The 25455-nt window shown below is 41.9% G+C and overlaps 1 protein-coding gene across 2 annotated transcripts in view; it reads right to left on the bottom strand.

Moving 5' to 3' along the window:
- Positions 1 to 25455, bottom strand: part of LOC117233158 (discoidin domain-containing receptor 2-like) — a 157968-nt gene that overhangs the window by 61020 nt on the left and 71493 nt on the right. For both annotated transcript variants that reach the window (XM_033493187.1, XM_033493188.1), the window contains exons 3-4: positions 21515 to 21620; positions 4807 to 5038 (exon numbers count right to left, since the gene is read on the bottom strand). In XM_033493187.1, the coding sequence (XP_033349078.1) occupies positions 4807 to 5038; positions 21515 to 21620 (338 nt within the window). The remainder of the gene's footprint in view (positions 1 to 4806; positions 5039 to 21514; positions 21621 to 25455) is intronic.

Below are 25455 nucleotides of genomic sequence, written 5' to 3'. Positions count from 1 at the left end.
ACACCGCTACCGTCTTTGGCTCGGTGACAATTATTATTACGCGGTACAACTTGCACGGCCGCGTACGCAAACAGCTACGAGGACATTCTTGCCTGCTTTCCCCGCTCTAGTGGTAACCTATACGCGCGGTACGAAACACGGATGGCACCCGGCTGCCTTGAAAACTTGAGGCTTCCGCGCCATAGCGAGGCGCACGGTATTCGAGAGCACTCTTTTCTCTCCCTTCTATGGATAATTTCGTGGAAATATCCGAGAAATTCCGACGAGTTAAGCGTACACGTTGATGTCGTGGAAACCGTGGCCAAAAAATGAGGAAATTCGGCTTTCGTCGACGAGGAAGGTTCGTCGTGAGTCCGCAAGTAATTAAGGAATCTGCTGGTCCGCTTTCACGGTTAGGAGGATACGTCTCAAAAGATTACGTTTCTGGTCAAGGTTTCTCTTATACCGCGCAAATACTAACCTCTCATTTTCTATAAAATGCATATGTGGTAACTGGATTGTGGATTTTTATGCAAATGCGCGTACTACGCAAAATATATAATATATTCAAAGTGCAGTGCTCTAGGTATATACAGGGTGGTTGGTAACTGGTGGTACAAACGGAAAGGGGGTGATTCTACGCGAAAAAAGAAGTCGAAAAATTTTTTTTTTAATTTTTCCATCGAGACAACGATCTACAGTGAGATCCGTTATAACGTACCGCGCGCGTACCGAGCGAAGATTCAAAGTCGATTTTCTCGAAAACAAAGCCTCAAACGAAAAATTTTTATTCTATATTTTCGTCTTCTTTTCTCGCGTAGAATCACCCCCTTTCCGCTTGTACCACCAGTTACCAACCACCCTGTATAATAATATATTCAGTAGATAAAATGAATTTTTGTCCACGTTTCACTTTTTTTTTACCGTATGTAGAAAGTATGGCTGTATTTAAAATAATATTCGCAGAAATATCAAATATCCGCAGCGTGGTTATAACACCCTTGTGTATCGCTTCACCCGGCCAAGTCATCCAGCGTCCGTTTTACTTTTGCTCTTTCTTTCGCTTCATCCAAAACGCGTTAAGTAGAGTTTCCCTTTGCAACGACGCGAAACTACAAGTGTGGCTCGACGAGCGTGTCAGAGAAGAAGATCTGAAAGTTGTCAGCGTTGGAAAAAGCGATGAATAATGATGGAGTACTTTGTATTTAGAAAAAATACGCGAACCTATGCGTCAACTTAATAAATCGTCGTTTATTTGCTTCAAACGCGCACGATCTTCGTCGCAAAAGGAAACCGTTCAATCATCGAGATGTTATTCGATTTTCAGATGTTCAACCGGTTGTAATCGTCCAATTTACAAGCACGAGGATGGACTTCGTTACACCGACGAAGATCCCGCTGGAGACCGATAATTGGGACAGCCTGGTCGCGAATCAGTGAATAATCATGAGTCTGAAGATGGAAGTTGGTCTTTGCATGAAATCATAAGGTTGAACACGTGACGGGGAAGGCGTCGCCCTGAGAAGCCGAGAGCCAACTTGTGCAGTCTGTTGGTGTTGCTACATTAGCGCCGGCGCAAGTGGTCCATCAATATTAATAAGGCAGTAACTGGACAGCGGATGTATAGAGATGGCCGATCGGATAACCGATTTACCGAAAAGAGAGAGAAAGACAGGAGGTTCGCGATTGGTCGGCCTTCGGGAAAATTTACAGTTCTATTTTGCATGCTGGCTACGAGGGCAGAATTTTTCTCCCTCGGAACGTGAAAGTTCGACGACAGCGACGACTACGACTACGACGACGACGGCGACGACGACGGGATGATTAATCCTGTGACGCCTAGTAGCCAGGGATTTGCATTTAATGACGATATCTGCCGGCGAGTAATTCGATATCCTGATTCGAGAATTTCTTTGAGCCTCGATGCTGTTGATAGCTTTGGTAAATCGCAGTTTCGCCTACACAGTCCGCCGTGTCTTTGAACCTTTTTCACCTTCTTGAAAATATCCGATCGGATTAACGTGCCGTAGTTTTGTTGGAAACTATAACCGTTAGAAAAGCGAACGTTTCAGGATAGGCTATAAATCACGAAGCGGAATACTCGGTGTACGTGCAACGTTCAACGCTAATTTCTATCGGTTCGGTAGTGTAGGAACGATGGTTCAAGCGTGCCCCGAGAGTAGTCTGGCGATCGTTATCGGCGTCGAAATTAGTCTTTACACGAAATCACGAAGTGGAACACGCGACGTGAAACCATCGTGGCTCGCAGACGAGACCGCCGGTCCCTTGGCACGTTCGATTCTTGGCTCGCCTCGGTCCATCAATATTAATAAGATCCCAAAGACCGGACAGCAGAGATACCAAGACGATCGAGAGACCAGGCAATTTGACCTGCCGAGCTTTTTCATTCCGCCTTTCGTTGGCAGCGTATCGTTGGTAGCGTCGTAAAACGAAGCGAGAACCCCATTCGTGCATTAATGACCGTCACGTCAGTTGGAAATCGCGCCCTGGAGGGACACACCGTGTTTAAAGTGTCGTAATAGCCATACCGACGAAGTCCATAAACACTGGACGAACCAAAGGACGATAAGTTTGGTAAAAACGTATCGTGTCGCCCTTGGCGAACTCCTTACGAGTCTCTTATTGCTAGTCTGCACGTTGCTTCTACTTTAAACCGGTACTTGTTGAAACAGCCCCGGTATATTCTCTGTCGTGCTATTCCCGCCGTTTCAAGTGCTCTTAATTCTTCGATAAGTTCCTTAGTTGCACGCTTAATCTAGTTTGAAATTTATTGGGACATTGACAGGTTTATTCGAGGCGCGATCGGTTCATTGGCAGGATGTTAAAACGTTCGAGGATTCTCATGCTATTTGTACGCAATCTTTTTGATTGAACCCTTTCGATTTACGCTTTGATATATAAGCGGTGTTTTGATAACGGTACCTAATCAAGTACCTCGAGTACCTAAATACCTCCTTTGTTTCTCGTAATGCTATAAAATATTTCAGATACTATTTGTATAGAAAAATGTACAATACAAGTTGAATCGAGCGTTTGGAGATTATATCGATATTTTTTCAGAAATAGTCCATCGGGTGTTTCAGTAGTCCATCGGTAGAAAAATTGAAAGAAACGATTATTGAAACTTGTGATTAACGAAATTGAAAGCATACGGGTCGTGTGTAATGCGTATTTTCCAATATTATTGAAAACGTTAAAGCTGTATAATGCTACAGAAAATTAAAGTGTAAAACTTGTATCAAGGAGATAAAAAACGTATAACGAAAAAAGAGAGGCAAGCTTTTATTCGTTTGAATATTTTATAAAAAATAAAGGAACCATACAAATGCCTGAAAATCGTTGTAAATCCATCAAATTTCTACGATACGTTACGAATTAATCATTTCGACCAGTAGTTCTAGCGGCAAATGTTAAAGATTCAACGGAACTCGAGCATTAATCTAACATTTTGCCAGGGAAAAATCCAAGATCCGCAGCCTCTCGAAAAGTTCTGTATAATTCAGAAGCCGCTGGCGAAACTCAGGAACACAAAGACCGCAGGGCTCCGGCTTCGGTACGGGCCTCGACAAAGTGGCACATCGTCGGTACGAAATTAGCTTACGGATTCGCGATAAGCTGCTTACGTTTCGAGCGGGATAATCCTTCCCGTTGGTCTTCGATTCTTGATCATAGGCCGGAGCGCTCGGAGCTTGCGCGTTCTACTCGCCCGGCGCGCGCTTCTGCGCTTCAAGAGCACAACCAGGAATAACAATCACGCCGCTTTAATCGTCACGGAATTATTATTTCAGGCCAATGACCAGCCTGCCAATTCGGTTTCGACTATTACGAGCGCAGCTGCTGCCGATCGACGGCGAGCAGATGCGCGAATCGTTCATAAATCACGATATCGTAAGCTGTTTTTATCAATCTCGCGGCTGCGCGTGCACTTTCGCTGGCGACCCTTTGGCTTCTTTGAAACGCTACAACGATCGGTGCCATTGATCGTGACGCTCGTTAACAGAAGGCAAAACATATCCCGAAATTGAAACGTAAGATAGAATCTCGTTAAAACGTATTAACAGAGACAGGGATGTTAAATTAATATTTTCAACGTTACGAACAATTTTTGGTTTCGTTTGGAAAGTTACTCGTTTCGAATATAAAGACAACAAAGCATTTTAATCGCTTCATCCTTTTCCGTATCTCATCGTACGCTTGATACCTTCGTGGTAAAATATCGTGTACTCTTTTAGAGATCTTTCGGTCTCTGAGTTGATTATTTCATTACGCCTTCCGATCTTCCGACGTAATTCGTTTATATTATGTCGCAGAAAAACCTATAAAGGTAGTATCGTATATATGTAATCGGTAAATCGCGTGGATTGAAACAAATCGAAACGATAAAATTACTTTATGTCAGTACCTAACCGTTTCTACGAATGATACAATGCCTATTACCATAACATTGAATCGAATGGAAGAAATAATCGAACGTATGAATTAATGTCGTGCAACGAAAGCAATTACGCATAATACATAAGTACTCGATTAACGTTCAATTATAATATTTTTGTACGAAGCGAAGCATCGTACGACAAAAAGTTATTTTATCACTGCGATTTATATTTAATCGCGGAATCTTCTGCAACGCGTTTGTACAGCGAATTACAACTCATCTTACGTATATTCAGTTAGTCTTGAAACTTAAATAGCATGATCGACTAGATTTGTGATAAGTCCGAGAAAGTCTGAGAGGTATATCGAAACTAGATGACTTCGTGTCAGTAAATTAGTTAATGGAGCTCCGGAAGAGATAAGGGCACTCACCTCTTTTCCTTTGATATCTCTGTATCGAACCCACTTGCCCAGACGCGGTCGCCAGTACTCGAGCAGATACGCCTCTGCATACTCAACACCGAGACCGTTGCCGAAGCGACCTTGCGTAGCGGTAGCCGTGATCAAGTGAACCGTATGAAGGTCGATCTCTAACCATTCTCGGGCTTCTTGGGTGATCTGATTTTTCGGACACCAAGCGCCACCCAGATTCTCCACTTTTAATCTGAAACAGATGGTTAAACGTCGAAGGTTATTATCCTTTCGAACTCGAGGAGTTTTGCTTCCTTAACACTAGAATCTACTATCAGAGTGGTAACAATTAATTTGTAATTTCTCCGATATAAACTTTATGAGTTTTTTTTTATATAGAAATCTTCAAGAATTTCTATGATTTATTTTTAAATACGAAACAAGGCTCGTTTTGCGCTCGGAATGTATTTCTTGTACACCTTTCGTTTAGATTTCACTTGATACGAGTATCGTACTTCAATCATTGATAGTTCTAAAGTTAATAATTGCAACGATTTATCGACTATTTTTTATTTGTCATTTCTCGTTGCACGAACTAGCGAGCTTGTTGTTGCGAGAGAATCGACAGAAGCCTGATATTCGTAAATCAATGCGAAAGTGTGTAAAGAGAGAAAAGGTTAAAGGGAACGCAATCGAGAGGGTTGTAACTCCAGGCACGCTCGAAGAAGTTTTCAAGCATCGGGGTAATCAGACACAACATTCTTGGGAGATTCCGTGAACTTCGACGTTTCTGCCCTCGAACGTTCGCGAGGATCGGCTATTTTTCACCTCGTCTTTCAATACTAAGGCGAACGTAACGAATTAATTAAACGTGAAGATACCCGGCGACCCACCATCTCCTTCTCAATCCAGCCGGTTAGCCGGGATTTTCAAACTAAATTCCGATATCGTAATACGATGGCTCGTTCATCGGCAACTTTTAATACTTTCATTATTCCAATAATAAATTTGAGCACCCTACAGCGGCAACTTCTTAGACTCGGGCTTACTCTTGCTCGATCTTGCACATTAAATACACTCTCGAAGTAACGAGGAGAAAGAAGAAGTAGGAGAAAAAAAAATAAGAAAAAAGAAAGGAAAAACACGAGTTTAACTACTTAATGGGATCCAGCACGAGCAGATAGCCCGGGAGAAGTATAAGTGATACTTGGAAACTTTCAAAATCATCTTTGTCACGTGAACCCTTAGCGCGCTTTAACCACGACAAAGACGTACCATGTTTCCTCCATAAAGCAATGTAGCAAATAGTTTTCTCCGGCATAGAAGGGAGCTTCCTTTCTCACGAAAATTACAACGTTTCGAGAAACTTTGAGATTCTCAGGTTGGTTTTCCACCCCTGCTATCCCAGACCAAACAATTTCAATCGTCATTAAGAAAGAAACAGCGACACGAGCGCTGCGAGGCTCATTTGAAATTAAAAACGAGTAGAATAATCATAACGCTGTAAAATCTTCGTACCCTCGCGAAACTTCACCGCCTGTGGGACCGGGTGCCCCAACTTCCACCCTCTAGGATTAACGTATTTCTCTCGTTTTCCCCCTTTACGCTTATTACGAATAATTAATAGTAAAGAAAAAAGAACGGTGAAAAGTAAACAACGAAATTGCGTTGTTGGACGAAAGAATCTTGCGCGGAATACTCGAATCCCATTTGCATAAAACATAGAACGTTTTGCACGCGTTTCTCCTTCTTTCTTCCGCATTTCCTGCAAATTTCATTTCCAGTTTTTAACGAGAATTAGTCTATGAAATTAGACTCGAATCGGACTATGTTGGCTGACTTGAACTATCTTAAGATCTTCGTTTTCACAAATTTTGTAGTCATTTCACGATATCGTGCATTCTTTTTAACTTCTTGCACGAAACAAGCGAGAAACAAAGAAAATTATAATTTCGATCAATCATTTAACTTACTACGCATATTTCTTACCAAAAACCACAAACCTGAAAAGAAGAAACACGAAATATTTTAAAATATACATTTCTGAACACTCGCCAATTACGAAACCCATTCAACTGTTTCGTTATTCATGGCTAAAGCCATTTTCCTCAAAACTTTTAACACGCAGTTCTCGCTCGCATCCAGCACCGCGATCAAATATAAATTATTCACAAGCCAGCGTCAGGATAATAAAAATTGTAGCTCGCCAAATTGAAAGATGAACGTGAAACCGTAGAAGCTCGCATTATGTGTCCAGATGACGATCCTTAAAAAGAAAGAAGCCGAAGGCTCGAGGTTGTCGAGGAGAGACACAGCGATATCTCTGGACAGCTCGATCCATCCTGACGCGTATACACACAGGTGATCTCGATCGAAGGTGCAAGCTGGCCATTTAATACGTGCAAGCTGTAGAGCTGAGGGATCGGCGCGGTTCGGTTTTAATCTTTCCGGGGGTCGAAAGCAAGGCGCGGAGAGGCTGGCCGTAGTCGGCATGAATAAAAGATGAGGCGCGAAGCGCCTTCCCTAATTGCGTGGACCGTTTAAATGCTTGGCTAAGAGGGAAGCTTCTGCCGGTCGTAACGTCACGCTATACCTGTATACAGCCGTGTTGGTATATCCTTTTGGATGGTGCGAGGTGAATGGCGCGGAAAGAGACGAGAAGCCTACACCGTGGATGGGGGACATCCGACGTCTTCGAGGTTTAAGCGGCACTCTCCCTCTCGGGAGAGTTTGTTTTAGCATCGTGCATTATTCTTCATTACTGGAATATTTGGAGGCGTGTCTTAACAACGTGTACCTGACGATATTTGCTCTATCCTTAATTGTCGCTAGGGAAATCGACCTGACGACGACGACGACGGCGTCGGCGGCGGCGACAACGACGAGACGACGATTCTCTTTTGGTCGCGATGAGGATAATTCGGTTTCTTTCGTAAGAGGAAAAGAGGGAGCCAACGCGAGCTTTGCAATCTTTGCGGAATTTTGAGAATGTAATTAGGATTTGGACAGGGTCTTCCCTCGTTTAATTTTGTTGATTTTAATTAACGGTGTATTTGCCTTTCGATGCAAATTACAGCGGGGGAAACGTTTTATTTTTCTTCGTTCTTCGAGCTCGATGGAAAGGAAAAATCAGGTCTAGTCTATCGACCAGGTTTTCCTCTAGAATTAGCTTTCTACAAAGGTTTGTTATCAGATACGTAGTAGGAATAAACCCAGAAAGTTAAGGCATGTAGCAGCATCGTCCAGTGTTTATATATGTTTTTCAATTTTCTAGGTAGCGTGACACGTAAATGTATCCGTTTAACGACTTTGTTGTCTAGATTTTTCGTATTCTACCTCCATCTTCTCTCTCTATTTCTAGTCTATCCATCCCACGATTTTTAACTACAACGCCAATCACGGCAGATATTAACATTACGGCTCTGTTATTTACTATAAAATTAAACCACTCGCCATCTTTTCTTCAAAGAGAAAGAGTGTCTCTAGCCACACCCGTTGCGTAAAAATAAATTATTCATCGGCTTCAAATTCCCAAGAGAAATTCTAGGCGTGTCACCGATAAAACGTAATCAAACGATCCAACAAAGCGTTTAAAAAAATCAACGGAGATCGGAGATCATCGTTCCATGTGCAGTCCCAAGAACTCGACACCTCGTGAGATGGTCGACACCTTGACTAACTACTCACGCCTGCAGAAATAACGATGATGCTTCTATCACTTCACGCTGCCTCTATCTCAAGAGGATTGAAGTTGAGTCCAGTTTATCTAAACTCGTCTCACCTGACCGCTCGTTCAGCTTTGCGCGTTACATAGTATTTACTCGCTGGTGTTTCAGGTAATTTGCAACAGGCCGGCAAAATTAATGCGTACCAGGGGATTTTTCCAGGATATTCTCCTATCGCCTCGGCGTGGTATCGTGTCTCGGCGTGGTGGTGCTAATAATCGTGCTTACCGGCCATCAAACCGAGAATGATAACGCGGCGGCGTTCTCGAGGGCAACGCGTCGTTATAACAACGTCTGGGGCCTGGTTTTGCGAGATTTACAGCTCTCACGATGCAACCGCCTCTTTATCCTTAACAACCAGCTCGAACGGTCCGGTTTCCTGTTGTTGGAACAACGAACAAGGAGGCGCAACGATACCACGGCCGGCGAGAACCCAAACGCAACCTGCAATTCCGTGATGGAATAATAGACAAATGGACGCGTAGGTCGGTTTTATGGTGTTGGTCGGGGCATTAGCTGGACCACAGACGCGAGCCAAAGTCGTCTCGTAAAATTGCATCGTCGTACGGCCGGCTACAACAAAACGTTAATTGATACCGTTTGGCATTAACGACTAATTGGCATGGATCGTTGTATACATAGATGTCGCGTGTTTGCTGACGTGGTGTAACTAAGATATTGCCGGGTTTGCATCTGTTACGATAACGTAACTTAACGCAATTTACAGTGCCTCTGGAACGTATATGCAAATATAGATGCGAAGAATATTTAATTACACAGAGTTTACGATGCGGTTAGCTGCTGTCTGTCTTAAAGAATCTTAAAGCGTTTCGGACGTTCTGCTTTAGGTTTTAGATATTTCTCGGCCATGAGATTTATCGATAGTTTATTGGTAGTTTATGCGTGTGTATGTTATAGCGGACGTACCCCGTAAATCCATTTAAACGTATTACCCGTAGGAATGTTGGATGGTGGTAGACTTTTGACTCGTAAATTTTCATGTAAAATAGTAGTTGCTGCGTTTAGTAAATAATAATTTGTCTAATAAATAATAATTCGACTGTGCGATAATTCTTGCTCTGTATTATAAAACAGCCGGTCGAGAACTCTTACTTTCTTAGATACACTCATACTTTCTCCGAACTCTGAACTTTACGTTTCAATGAATTCTACACCACTTACGCTTGCACGCGGCAAATTCTTTCTTCGCTCTTTTTCCTTCGTTTTCAACGTTTATCCAGGACTTCGAGTTTTCTATTCAACGCAAAGCAAGATCGATTTAAAAAGAAAAAATCATTCTCGCGCTTAATATACAAGATACACTATCACATACGATTTCAAACTACTATCTTGAAAACTTTCGCCCTTTAATGCAGACAATTCCTGATTAAAAGAAGAAATATTTTTCTTTCGCATGAATTTTACTAAAATCGACGCGTCTCTGAATTTGTAGTATTAAGTACATCTACATTAATTTAAATTTGGAACGCGTAAATTAATCACACGTCTATTTCTCTGCCCTAGACACTCTCGACTCATCCAGCATTTCTATTCAATTTTTGACCGATGTTACATTCAACATTTCCATACATTTCTCCATTAGCGTCGTCGTAGCCAAGATGGTTAAAATACTCTCCATTATTATCATTATTGGCGTCGAAAAAGTAATGCCGCGATCATCGCAGTTTGCCCCTTCCATCATTTCTGTCTTCAGCCGACATTTAGCCGACGTTTCGTCCGGCTACAGCCTACACGTGCCATTTAAAGCGACTTTTTGCGGGGCCCGGTCTCGAGAAAAGCATCGAGCGCCGTGTGTGGTCCGACGTCCGTCGAAAAAGAACGATCGGTCGCGTGTGTTCCGCGAGAGGAGACTTTGTTTCGAACCTTCGAAAATCCTGTCCCTTTACTGGCTGCATTAAATCGACCACGACCAAAAAGAGATACCGTGACCGGCTTAAATTTCCCATCGCGTTAACCGCTTCGCGGATGATTTCGACTTCGCTGAAATTAGCTGAGACGCGACACTGTCTCCTCTTAGCTGTCTCTTAGCAACGATATACCGTTTATATTATGCAAAATGTTCGCCAGGGGAATTGACATGCGGGTAGACTTATCTGATTCGGGTTGCGTAGACGCGCGTCGAACAAAAGAAGAAAAGCAAGGAGGGAAAAGAAACGACGGAAGAAAGAGGGAAGGAAGAGCAGGTCGTAATTCCCCGATAGGTCCTTGACCGATGGAAATTTCGAGTTCACGTCGAACCGTAAATTTCAGCGTTTTCGTATCGACGCAGCACGCGAGAACATTCGCCTGCTCCGTTTTCGCAGTCGGATCGTTTCCAGTTCCGTTGGATATCCGCGATCATTGTTTTTTAAACACAAAACTTCTTGCTTCCATTCAACGTCTCGATCGCCGTTACAGCAAGTCGGAGAAATTCCCTTTGACATTACGGTTCGATGAGAATTCGGAAGTTTAGAACAGGGGTGGATTTACGGTTGTAGGAAATTTGTAGGTAAATCTAGTGACTATGAGGTGATCTCGCAGTGGAGGAAATCCAACCGATAAGATTAAGGTTAGAATGTAGTCACGTCCCTGCAATTATCCTCTATCTTCCTCTAATTGTATTCTCCGGAGTTTCTCTATCGATCGTCTAATTGTAATAAATGTTTTTGTATTACTCGTTGAGAAAGGTATCGTTAGAATTTCTTATCGCAAAATGGTTGTGCAATTTCCCTCGATAACATGTTTTTCAGTTAATTAAAATACTCTTACGTTTCCGAATTAAACCCGGTAACAAGTACGCGATCAGGTACCGCAATTGGAGATAGTTACTCGATTAGGTTAAAGCTGGAGTGTGACCACGTTCCTGCAATTATCATGTGTCTCCTATTCTCGTTGCTTTCGCTGATGCTTCGCTGGCCACTGTGTGACCTCGGCAATCGCTGTTAGGTACTCTAACAAGGTTCCTGTTCTCCGATGCTTTTATTTTCCCCATATATTACCACGGTCGAGTATAGCTTTATAATTCTGAACACCGTTCTCGAACGTTATTATGAATCGTTGCTAGAATTTTTATTCGATAAGACGAAACCAAGCGATATAGCTACGGCTTCCTACGATTTTCTTTTTCACACTTCTCTCCTCTCCTCTCCTCTTCCAATCGATTACTATTTATACCCGTTAACCTCCACTATCTTTTTCGTTCGGTTATTCAATTGATCGACTAAAACACGTTTGAAATTTTAAATTAGCCAGTTGGAAAATTGAAGTTAAACGATACGGAGCATCGTGGACGCTACTACGTTCGAGCAATAAACGTTATCGCGATACGCTCTGCTCTTAGATAAGAAACTACTTCCTTAAAGGTTCGTTGCGTTTTTCTTTCGCGAAATCAAGAGCACACTGCCGATACTTAGGAAACCAACTATCATCCTCCGTTGGCCATTTTTCGTTCTTTTATCTTGCCACCCTATTCAGGGACGTTTCTATTCTCTCGCGGTTGGTATTGCTTCGAGGAATATCAGAAGTTCGCTTATTGGACCCGTTGAAATTTGTTCTCGTCCCGTACGATTCGATACAGCAGCCGTGCAAATTGAATTCCGGTTTTCGATTTGGTATCAGCGGAGAACGCGTGTAACGCGGATAACGACAGGCTGCCTGATTTTCTCGTTCCCGAATTATCGCGACACGACCCAGTTCAACTTCCCTCTAGTTTCATTAAAAAAAAATTTCTTTCCTCGGAACAACTAAACGGAACATCGTATCTTCTACGAACAATTTTTCTTCCACATCTTTCCCAGGGATCGTGGGTTTCCGATTTTATCAGATGCCTCGAAATTTTATGGAACTTTCGTAGAAGCTCGAGGAACGAACAATGGGACTGAATTACCCTCCTCCTAGCCTAGCGCGAGCAAGATCGAAAATGGGATTCACCTTGGTATCGTCAAACGCGAGTGTGTAATCGACTGCCGAGATACAAAGCCAGCGTATAACCCTCGTAGCTGCAGCCTTATCTGCCTCTTCAAAATTACAGTGTATCAAGTAATGACTCTAAAAGCCATTACTCGCATGAAGAGTCCGGGCTGGACGCCGTCGCGTTCCTCGTTGCACTAGCTAAGTATTTCTATTCTAGCCGGCGCTGTTTCGCCATCGTATCTTGACAGTTTTAATTTTTACGAACAGGGAACACAAAGATTCCTCGTTCCTTTAACCTCTTAGGTACGATGCGCCACTATAGTGGTTTCCGCGGATGTCATTTTATATTACGACGCGCCACTATAGTGGCTCACTCATTTGCTCCCCGTTTGAACTGAACGTTCTTTTTCATTTGTCCTGCTTCACACTTTCCTTGTCCTCGCAACGTTTTATAACATTGTTAACAATATACAGATAGAATATATAGTTTTTGTTTTTGATGCGCCAGTGTCAGATATCAAATGTTGCTTTCCGTTAAAATAAATATACCATTGTTAGATGCTTTTTTTAACTTGCCGATCCGTATCATTGTAATTTTGTAGAATCTTCAAGCTGAACATGTCGCTTCAAAATAGAAAACGAACAGCAATTTGAAAAACACTATCGCGCTACGAGTGTGAAAATTGTGACGTGTGTCCATGTGCCGTACCGTGCTTTAAAATATATCACACACAATTATATTATCAATTATAAAGTAAATTATTAAAGTTCAAGTATATGCTATCTTTAAGAAAAGTTACAATTTAATTATCAAAAACTTTATTCCAATGTGCTTACGTATAGAACAGTATTATCCGTCACACATTGCAGTGCTGTATCGTTTACGCGTAATTCGCGTCAAACTCTGCTGTACAGAGAAACAGCCCCGTACTTCCCTCCAGTTTTATTAAAAAAAAAAATTCCTTTCTTCCTAAGAGGTTAAAAGCGGTATCGAGGAAAATTGTTTTTGCCAGGTACGCGTTCTCATCGGCCAGCAAATGGGAATCGTGAAACGAAAAATTATTCCACGATCGGATCGTAGGTTTAGAAAAATGTTCCTACCAGAGCATTTCGATTAATTTTATTCCTTTTTACCTACGTACTCTGTTTAATTTCTTCGACGACGACGACGACGACGTATCCTCTACATTCTGTGATACTATTTCAGAATAAAATACGATAAAATTGTATTCGAAGAGTTTTTATCATACTCGAATAAAAACGAACTGTATAAGTAATTTTATTCTATTTATCGGTTCGAATATAATACGCAGCCTCTTAATGCAAGAATTTAGAAGATAAGTATAAAAAATGATGTCCACAGGAGTTCGAATTCGGCTATTCGAACAAGTTTCCACGATGCACGTGAAGAAACCGGGCAGTTACGTTCCAGTTTTTCCAAAGTGCGTTCACCCCTCGCGTAATTCCAATTGAATTCGCTCGTTGAATCGGACTGTGTGTACACGGTGAAGCAGCGGGCAAACTCGCAGTTGCGACTTGCCTTTTGACTTCTCAATCCACTGCTATTTCTCTCCACAGGAGACCGCTCTCTTATATACCGCGCACGCTCTCTAACCAGTATCTTAATTGCGTCCATTCTGGAAATATCGTTGAAACTGGGAACACGGCAAGAAAAGGGAAAAAGACGCGCGAAAGAAGCGGAAAAGCCATGGTGTCTCTTATAGTAAAAGCACGAGTCGTGTGTCTTCTTACGATGGCGCGCTTGAGAATCGTTTTGTGTACTCGCATATGGAAAACGATCGTTTCGCGCTACAGAAAACGGCTACTCCAGATTTGTCTGTAACATCGTTTCCGATGTTTCGCCATTCAACGAAGAAAAAGCTGCATTCAAGGGAAACTTTGTATTCGACTCGTTTCCTCTTTTCTCGCCCGTTTTTCTTTCTCCCTTCTATCCGTTGTTCCCCGTTTTCCATCTCTGAACATTCCATCCACGCGAAAAGCGTCTTCGGGGATTCGTTCATCGATCAGCCGTTGCCTCTTTATCCCGCAAGCCGCTCGAAATGAAATTATCACGGCGACGTTACCATTTCAACACCGTTAATTAAATTACACCGCGAACGTGTTTGACATCCGTACGAACTTTTTGCCAGAAGCCGAGAGAAGTAACGCGGCAATTTTTTAAATGTCACGCTCGCAACGCTGCCGCGACTGTGGAAACACCGCATGACACCGATTTATCGGTGCTTTGACGCGCTCTGACGGCGATCGTTCGTGTTCCACGGTCTCGGATACGGATTTTCGGTATTTTCGTCGTTTCGCTTGTTGCGGCTCTTTCTCAATTACTCGACGTCCTTAATTTTCGCGAGTTCTGTCCCGGTTTCTCGGCAGGTTTCCAAGCCACAGACAGACCGAGTTACCTTTATACATCAATTATGAACAGGATTGACACGACCTACTGGGGATAATCTGGCCTTAATTGAAGTCAATATGAACGATCGAACGACGTCTGGCATTTTTGTCGGTTCCCTGGCCAGGAAGTTTATATAGGACGAGCTATTTCTGATTTTATCTTTTGCGGAAAGAAGACCGAGTGCTTGAATATTTCATCGATTCAAATATGCAGACAGTTGGGAATTCTACCTTTTCAAGCTACGTAATTGTATTCTTTTCGTGCGTCACGTTTCGTTCCATCGAGGATTTATCGTAACCGCAACGAAAGAGACATCGTACAGACCTATCCTTTTACCTTTGAAATCTATTATTTTTAAGCTTTGGTTGGATTATTCGGGTTACTTGAATTTACGTTTCTGTTCATACAAGTTAAGTTACTCGCGTTTAAGTAACGTCATTTTGATCTTATTACCGTTTCGAATCATTTTTCATCTAATCGTATTCCTCTATCGTTAAAAAGTTTCTCAATCTCGAAAATAAAACGGAAGAATCGTTATCGATGTGTGATCGATATTAAAAAACTTTTTTATAGCTTTAGGTGCTTTTATGCTCGTTTTAACGAGATCGAGATAAAAGAATTTAGTTGATGGCAAGCGGATGCTTAAAATAGCGTGGAAGAAAGTATTGTCTGCGATACTTATAATAACGAGAAAAACAGAGAACGAGTTGCTAGAAGTCTAGAAAGACAATACTGAAAAACAATCAATTTGAGGAAGAAAGTAAATTACCAGATGAATACATCAGAGACTTTGTTAAAAAAGTTAGCTGTAGGAAGATAAAGAAGAATATAAAAATCATCTCGGAAGGTCTGTAGGAAAGTTTGATGATTTGCGCGATATGATTAAACGCAAAGTTCATAAAGAGTAGATTAGATTTAGGAAGCCAATAACGAAGCTGGAAATAACATTACGTTACCTAGTAACTATCGTTCCTTTTAAACGATGAAATAGTTGAAAGAATCTCAATTTCGCTTGAAACTTAAGAGGGCCAAGTACTAGAAAACCATACCGATCCTCTCTTGAAAGAGAGAAAAATAGGGAAATATTACGAAATTTCAAAAACAGTATTTTTTACAACTTACATCTCTCTGTAATAAATACACTCGTAAGAATAAAGTAAAATAAAGTTTGCAAGTGATTCGTTCTTGAAAAAATGGAATATGACAACGTACCTGTGCAACAAAATTGAGAAAGCAAAACCGATGGGACCGATCAGCTCGTTCATCGAGAAACTTAGATGACAAAATGCAGAAACATTCTGTACGGAGGAAACTTAATCGAATTATGTGAAATAAAGATACGCGTATAAACCCGAGAGAATACTTGGAATAGTCTGAACAGCGCGATACATTCAAATCGATCGAGTCCATCTACCTTAAATGAAACTTTACAAGCAAGACACAATACCCAGTACAGTGAGTAGAGTATCCAATCACCGCAGTCGCGCGAAACCCAACAAAACCGCGGTACTTTCGATTCGATTTCAATTTATAGCGCCCACCCACCGTCCAATAGCGCAACCCATGTAACAATCTTCGAGTTGGAAGAAGAACGCTGTATCAAATAGCATTGTCGATGGTTGTTCTTTGGTGCGGTTTGCTCGGCGGTGCATCGTCAGCCATTCTAAGCACCTTCGCCCGAGGTCGCGGTGTATTAAATTAGACGGTGACGTGGACTGGCAAAGGAGGCACTTGGATGCGATGCGGGGGCGCCCCGAAGCTCATCAAGAGTCAGGCCCATTCAGCCAGTCATTGTCTGCGGTAATGGAATGTATTAATATCGGAGAGCCCGCGGGGCCGGCGACCGACGCTCTTCGTGTTCCACGTTGCCCGAGCTGGTTGGTTTGGCCCTCGCTTCGAGTTACAACCGCGGCCTGCACCAGAGCGGATATGTCCCGTGGGATGGAATATTCGTATAAACCGTTGTTGCGCTGCAACCGCCGCTGAATACCGGACCCTACGCATTAATATCTAAACGCCACCGACGGAAGGCTATCCGTGGGGCGAGACAAGGGGACGAGAGGGTGCACGAGAGGGTTTGGCTGGAACGAGAACTGGAGTCGGTCAGAAAGAGAACGAGACGAATGGAGTGACGATGGAAGAGAGCAAGAGAAACGGTATAGCGCACGCGCTGCCGTCGCATCTCGTATTCATGCGTTGCACCGTCGGTTACAAGAGGCGTTACATGGCCAACCCTTTCGCCACCAGCCAGGTGTAATATTCTTTTTACATCGCTGGCCGACGTCAAACATCTCCCCGTGATAATTGTATTAGAGGCTCGAGGCTGCTGTAAGTTTTACGGTGGAAGGGTAGCAAAGGAGTTGCGTGGATAGACGATTTGAATTTCAGTTGCGTTGGCTAGTTGGAGATGAAAGAATGAATTTGAAAAATATATTAGATAGATTCGGACAAAGGAGAGCTCTCGACGGATATAGTACTTTTGACGATGGCTGTCAGAAGTTTCCTGTCGTGGTGTAATTTTATTAGATCGAAATAAAGAGTTTTTGATGATAAAGGACTGCTTTATGAGTATAGCTTCTACCGTGAGTTATGAAATACAGTGTTATTAAATTTGTGTAAAAGGGATTTTATTAACGTATGATTCGAGCAGGAGAAGTGCAACCTGCAAACTCTTGCCAGATACTGTATTAAAACAAGCAAGAAATGTCTCATTAATATAGGTCTGCAAATGAATCTCGAAGGAGACACGAACATCCCGCTTATACATATATTCGTAATTCCTTCTTACGAAGATGTCAAATTTACATTGAAGTGAAAAACTAAGAAAAGGGGGAATTTCTTTTACAGAAGGATAAAATAAAAGTCCGACTGGCAGTAAACGTTCGTTTCTCTCTTGTCTTACCTTTATCAATATAGATCCGCCATAGAATAAATACACTATACAGATAAATATATAAACAACGTATTAATACAATGGAATATCTTTTGTTTATTTTAACCAGTGATATACTGCAAATATATATGATTTTATCCTCAATAACATTTATTCTTTTATCTCCAATAAAATCATAAATTGTTTAATCCATTTTCCCAATCATCGCATGTACGCATTGTTATACGCATTGTCATGTAAAATTACTTATTAGCAGACAAAAGTACGGGCGCGGATACGATCGCGTCGATGGAAGACCGATGAATATGGAACGAGGTTCGCATGCGTTCGATCACCGCGGAATTATCGAACTATCGTCCGGTTGGATTAATTGCACGGGGAGCGGCCTGGATAAACACCGCCGCGAAGGAAGTGTTTCGCGTAAATATTAATTACAGCCGAGCGACACAGCGCGCGTACGAAAAAGTGTGGAACATGCGATCTCGGTGATTTAATTGCACGTTGGATTATCTTAGGATTTATTCTTCCTGGAATATGCATCACCCTTGCGATTAAATTCATCAACCTCTTCGCGGGTTGCGAGAATCGAACAGCCTTCTCCGTTTCTTTCCTTTTTTCTCCCCTCTATTTCACCTATCCGAATAAATGAACCTGCACTGATAGGGCATTGATATATGTATTTCGATTAACTATTTATTTTTTCATCGCACAACTAGACTGTGGTTTATTATGCAAATTCATATTTTTACAAATAAAACCGAAGAAATGAGATTTAGATTTGTTCCGCTCCTTACATATTATGGAAAATAGTTGCGACATTGAACGTGTGTGTGTATATTACATATATGTATTGTGAATACCTCTGCGAATTAAAAATTTCTATAAACGTAGAAAGATCCGCAATCTACATTTAATCGATACTTTCGTTAATAACCGTTTTGTTACTTTTCATCCCCCGTTTACTCTGTGCTAATTACCATTGTGCTTCGTGTTCTTTTCGTACTTAAAACAACTCGCGAAAGTCGCGTGGTCGTTATAATTGCGCGATTTAAATGGCGTAAAGATTTTTTTCATTGTAAGATGATGTAGGCAATTTCCATATTGGATACAGCGTCGAACGTTGTAAGCGACGAAATAATTTATAATAGCTTTTTCAGTCCCAAAGCGATATTTTTAGTTTACACTGAAAATTTTCAATACAAATTTCATATACCGCAATAATCACGTGATCGCGTATGCAAAATCAAGGTTTTTCACAAATTGAACCTCGGACTGAAAAATTTTATCCCGCATATTTCGCTCACTTTTGCATAAAGAATTACCTTCTGCCTGTTTGTCCAATACGTTTGTACAACCGCAACCTCTATACACGCGTATACTCTTTTTTTTCATACTTGAAAAATTTTGTTAATTTTATCTGGCTGCACGAGTCGCGACAGTGAGAAATACCGCGTAGTCGTCACGTGGTTTCCGTGTATAAATCGGGGGAAAAAGCGCGTGACGCGGTCAGATTAGAAATAATTACTGGCGGCTTTTCCCACTCTGCTCTCTTTGTTTACGCGTGATAACGTCTTTCGTCGTGCGTGCACGCAAACTCGATAAACCGGATTTTACGTATTAACGAGTTACCATGGTGGCACGATGCAACGCATTTTTAATATTCATGCGAGCCGCGTCGCGATTAATGAATCCTGAAGTATTAATTTTCGTTCCCTTCGCGTTTCGGCCGCGATTAAACTGGCTGCCGCGCGTGGAAAGGGGCGCTGATTTACTTTTCCCGGCTGCGTATCACGTCTTCGCGAATTTGCCACGAGGTTTTCGACGCACGAACATCGTCGCCGCGTATGAATAATTCACCGAATAACTGCTTGGTTGGCATCTTGAAATAATTATGGTATAATTGGACGTGAGCAAATCGGAGCCTCGAAAGGAACTCCCCTCGGGGGAGTCGTTTCTTTGGCTAGTCGTGCATTTGATCACATAGAGTGATTTAAATGTAAGAGATAATATTTCGTCGAGAGAGAGAGAGAGAGAGAGAGAGAGAAGGAAGAAGGGCGTAGAGAAGAAATAGGCAGTAAATTTTCGAGGCTCGAGTAGTTCGCGAGATCGTTCAATCTATGTTTCGAGTTTCTTGGATTTCTCTTTTGGATTTGTTATAAACGATGGTTGCTATTTTTTTCAATATAAAATTGGAATTCTAATGAGCTTCTCTTAATCTTCTGTAACTAAGCAACTATCATATATTATGTAGGTACGTTCTAATCTTCGCCGAAGCTTTTGCTCGCTTTGCAACGTCACGCTCGATTATTAATCGATGGAACAATAATTCCAATATCCCGTCTAGTTAACTGGATAAATAAATTTTATTTCATCCGAACAAATAAAATTCTTTACACGTCGCTCGTAATACTCACATACCAAATCAACATACACGCACAAGACAATACATGTTTGTAGAAATGTAAAGTACAACCACCGAAACTACAAATCATTCCACAATCCCATTTAAGTTTTGCATGACTAGTAAACGTGCTTTCCTAAATAAGTCTCTCCCGTCGCCGCCTTCGTTACCATCGCCAACTCGTCCCCCTTCGTTTACATGTCTCCCAAGATCACCGCTATTTCTCGAAAACATAAACCCTCGTCCCTCGATCTAACGACCTTAGTAAAACCCTCGATCAACCCTCTCTTGCCACTCGAATGGCACGCAGTTTCATCTTGGATACCCGTCTGCTCTAAACTGGTTGTCTCGCGAAATCCATCGTTATAACGGCTATTCGAAGATACAGGAAGGCGCGTAACATTGTCGTAAAGACAAAGTACTATAGAACACCTAACTCATTGTCAGATTCCCAAAGTAGATTTGAAAGTTAGCTATTGGAATTAAATGGGCAGTATAATTCACAGGAAACGTATTTTTGTTATTTATATAACAAATTGTTACAAAGATTTTACATTTATTACCTCTTCTTCGAAATAATAAATTATCTCTATTGAGATATGTATAATTTTATGTGCTAGACCAGACTGACCGCGTAGTAGTGATACATGTATGTGAATATGAGTGCGTGGAAGTATGTGTGTGCGCGGCGCCTCGAAAACAAAGGAATGTAAATTGTTCAGTTAACAGTCTGGTATGGAAGAAGGTGAGACGCGTGCAAGTGTGCATCGATGAATATCTTTGAAATCGTTTATCAAATAAATATATAACTATTCTAATATGAATTCTGAATGTAAATTTAGTGTTCCTATACCATTATTTTGCCAATTAAGATCCAAAATTCTCAACAATCTCTAAACTGCGGATTTTTATGCGTTTATGGGAAAGTTGAAAATGCAAAATTGCACAGAATGCGCATAATATAAAATGTCTTGGCTATCATGTGATTTTCATGGAAAAGTAATTATTTCGGCCTTTCGGTGCAAACGCTCCACTGTGTGCCAGCCCCTGCTACTCCATTGTTCAAATACAATTTTAAGGTGTTCTTCTATTTTCTCCCATTGTCCTGATCCGCTTAGGATCGTAGAAGTTTCATATCCGTTACAATCGATCGACAAACAACGAAAACATCTTACAGATTCCTACATTTACCATTTTTGAACTCACTCTTCTTCTTATCCCCAAGCTGTCCCTCAGCAAGTAACTTTCCATGCATGCGTAGTATACGTTGGAGGGTCGTGGCCGATGGCAATTGGATGGCGCGCGGCCAGAGCAACAGAAGTCACCGATAGATAGGGATGACGAATGATATGGAGGGTAGGCTATCGAAATGAAAAAGCGTCGCTTACCGTGCTAGGTGCGGACCAACGTTTCCCGTGTCGAACGTAGAGCTTGCCGTGATATCCGCGTCCGGGATCGCGCCGGATTCCATACCAAGCGGCGCGATGCATTGGGCTGAAACAAACGAAAACAATTGAGTTTAAAGTTTCGTCTTGCAACGAAAAATTTACATACGAGTCTAAAGGAAGAAGGCAGAGAGGAAAAGGTTTGGTTGGGTATCGATGCTCGTCCTGTTTTCGCCAGCGGATCATAAATGGCTAAATAACCAGGTAACCGAGATGAATCTGTCGGATAGAGCCGGTTTACGTTCTTGTATACGACCGCCTTTCCTCCAGCTTCGATGCGAGGAGAACGAGAAGAGTTAGGACGACGGCAAGGACTACCTCAACGTTTTCGTATCTTCGGGACCGATCAAATTGTTTCATAGGGGAACACAGCAGCGTTACGGGGACGCAATGTATCCTGCTACCAGGAACCGGGCCTATCTTGATACAATATTGTCGGCCATGGAGAACTGGCCGCGTTATTTACGGTTTTGCCATCGTTCCGCCACGGCGAAAACTTCGAAATCGTGGCTAACGAAACATGCACCGTGGAGACGTTGTGCCTGTAACGTGGCACGATAAATCGTCGGTGGAACTAAAATTACGATTCGGATGGCAGTTCGTGTAAATTGATATTCCGCGTTGTCATCGATGCTCGTGATTTCATCGTCGAGTCGCGGAATATAGTTACTTGTTTGCATCTGTAATAGAAACTGGAATATTCAGTGTTCGTAACGTTTCACTCTTTACGCTCTGCTCAACTATCTGTGTATCACTTTATCAATGAACACCAGAGTTATTAGAACGGACAAAATGATCGATACGTAGATTTTCATGGAAACTTTGTAAATTTATCGTTGAGGTTGAGGTTGACTGATTGAAGAACGAGTGGATCAATTTGTGATAGAAAATTATATTGAAATAATTAAAGGTATAAGTATAAATTCATGCTGATTCAGATCCTTACTCTCTTTTCTTACTAGAAAATGTAATGATAGCACGTTCATATATTTATAGCAAAAGGACATTACCAAAAAAGTTAAGCTTATAGCTTTGGCTAGAGGCTACAGGGAACATAAATAGAAATCTGTTTATTAGTTCCTTTGTTCCTAGACTTCGCAATCTAATACATAATGTATATTCAAGGGTACAATAATATACACCTTTCCTTATTTAGAATATTTTTGCGTAATAGCAGTCTGCAGGTCACGGATATACATAAACAAAGATGTAGAGTTTTTCTTGAAGTAGTTGCTTCAACATTTATAACGACGCAATTTCGCAGATTCGAATAATTTCTCGTAAAATATTTCTCGCGTTATCTATATATTCCTACGTATTCACGCTTTTCATTGCAATTTCTCCGATACAATTTTTACGCTTCGGTTATCGATGGTTCTAACGTTAATCCTTTACTTTATCGCGTTTTCAGGAGAAGCGGAAAATCCGGATAAAACAATTTTATATTTACACGAGGGAATCGTATCTGACAAACGGGAACGATAACAGCGAAGAATTAAAATGACGCCTTTGCGATAGAGATGGAATTCCAAGCTTGCCAGTCAGAGGTCCGATATTCACGAATGTCTGCATTTTTCCTCAACCCCTAAATATCATACACACTTTGCATTACTAGTAAAATTGGATATACAATAGGAAGAACGCGTCGAATTCTCTAAATTTGAGGACGTCTGGCTGTCTCGCGAACATAGTTCGATTATCGAGGATGCTGCGAGGGGCGACTGGTGCGCGACGGGGCTGGGGGTGGTTTCGCTTCATGGCGCGGGTCGCATCGATTGCAATTTATGCATATCGAAGTTCTATTACCAACTAAAATGCGCCACGGTAAAATTTGCTGGAGCATCGTTTGCCTGAATGGATCGAATACGCGGCGAATAAACGATAATACGTAATGCCGGATATCGAGTGCAGGTGTACCGGAACAACGTGATGGGAGGTTGCAGCTTTGTGCCGCGAATAACCAGAGACCCCGCGAGAATTAATAGCAGGGAATTCGAGCTTATAACGGAAGGAATCCGTGCTAAGCCATCGAGAAACAGAATGGCCACGTAGGTAGCCATTAATATCGGTGAAACTTTGCACCATCCTTGGACGAATCCGCGACGTCGTAATTTCGTGGATACGATGGCAATGGTAGGGTCCGTCGTGTTATCGTCGGTAAGATGAAATTTCTACAGATTGCGAGCCTGTCGTGAAAAGCACGTTACTCTGTGCTTCGAACCGGCTAACGAAGTAACTCGCGTGTAAATGAATTAATTTCCGCGAACTTGTCGCGCGAACGTGTCCCCGAAAACTGGGGCATCGATGAAACTCGACGGCGCCCCCAAGTTTTGGAAAATTATCGTTACTATGTCGAGAGAAAGCATTCTCGCGAAACGAGCAGCTCGCGAAATAGTTATATCGATAGCTTTTACCGAGCTACGTCTCGTAAGATATTTATACGCCATAGTTTCTACGAAATTTAGATGCGAAAACGCAATGGATGTTTGTTCTGCCGAATACCTTCCGTTTGTGTATACGTATATACAGGGAGAAGTAAGAGCAAGGGAAATATAAAAGGGAAGTAGAAAGGGGAAAGGGGATAGGAAGAAGAGAAGACAGGAGAGGAGAAATGGGAAAGCATGGGGTAGGAGAAGAAAAAAGTAGGTGGATGAGAAAGGCAACGAAAGGGAGATGGAAAGCGGAGAAGCATTTCTATCCATTAAAGCACTCTAAAATTTCATAACAGCTACAAATAAATAAAGAACGATAAGAGGAAAAAATAGCACGAAGATCCATAGCGTCTCGTCTACTTTTATTATGGATCGCGTCCTGAAAATTTACGAGTAAGAATCAATAACGATACCCATCAGCGAAACAAAGCGGTCGCCCGTGAATCAAGCACGCTATTATTATTAATGAAGCCTCGATATATCGCTCGCACCCTCTAGAATTCTCACGATCCTCGGCTGTCGTTGCAACTTCTCCCTTTTCGCGAGGTAAACTTGAATCGTTCCTCTCGTAGAATCCGTTTCCTTTGTCGGCACGTTCTCCCTAACGAGCCACCACGGTGAGATATCGCGCTCGTAAATCGATCGTGAATAACGGGTTTCCGCGGCGTGGAAAACTTACTTCCCTGTTTCTGTTAATTTCGCCTAAGTGTTCCGCGGCAACGTTATTTTTTTCGTCGCTGTTAGCCTCGTTCTCGCGTTGTCCAATCGCGAATTGTCTCTTTCAACGTAGCGGACCCTTTAAGGATTGCGTTTGGTCGCTACGGAAACATCATTAATTGCTTCTACTCTATCGACACTGGGATGAATGGTCCCGAAACGGGGACATTTCTTTCCGCTGGTTTCCAGGAAAATTTATATCGCAATTAAGAGCAAGCATTTGATAAAGCCCGACGATGGCGTTTCCATTTCTTTAATGAAAAACCGTTTTCAACGTACGACCGTACAACCATTTTCAACGAAACGAAAGTTATGGCGATATTTCTCTTCTTGCCATGTATATTTCGTTTTTTTTTAGTTTCTCTCTCTTTCTCTTTCTCCTTTTTTCGTAGGTGACTCGTGGTTGCTCAACGAAACGCGATTCCGAATTGATTCTCCGGAAACGACTCTGCGCTATGTATTACATTAACGAGCCCCTTTTCGTGCTGGAGGTAAGGAGTTGAACGTTTAAGGGGTACAGCGAGAAACGAGTGTCTGTTACAGTTTATAGAATCGATGTACTTTGCTGCAAATGCTCTTGGTGTAAATATAAAGGTCTTGTTTCAGCCAGTGAAATTCTATCTTGGGATATTGCCAATTTTTTCATAGTTACGGCAACCGGTTCGTTCATTTTACGAAACGATTCTCTGGTTGAAAGTTTATCGCGCACGTTGAAAATTCTCGTGATGTTCGTGT

This window comes from Bombus vosnesenskii, unplaced genomic scaffold, assembly GCF_011952255.1.
Source record: "Bombus vosnesenskii isolate JDL3184/JDL3185 unplaced genomic scaffold, Bvos_JDL3184-5_v1.1 scf7180000013295, whole genome shotgun sequence".
NCBI classification, from domain to species: domain Eukaryota; kingdom Metazoa; phylum Arthropoda; class Insecta; order Hymenoptera; family Apidae; genus Bombus; species Bombus vosnesenskii.
The sequence above is the reverse complement of the archived record's forward strand: the minus strand, read 5'-3'. Positions and strand labels throughout refer to the sequence as shown.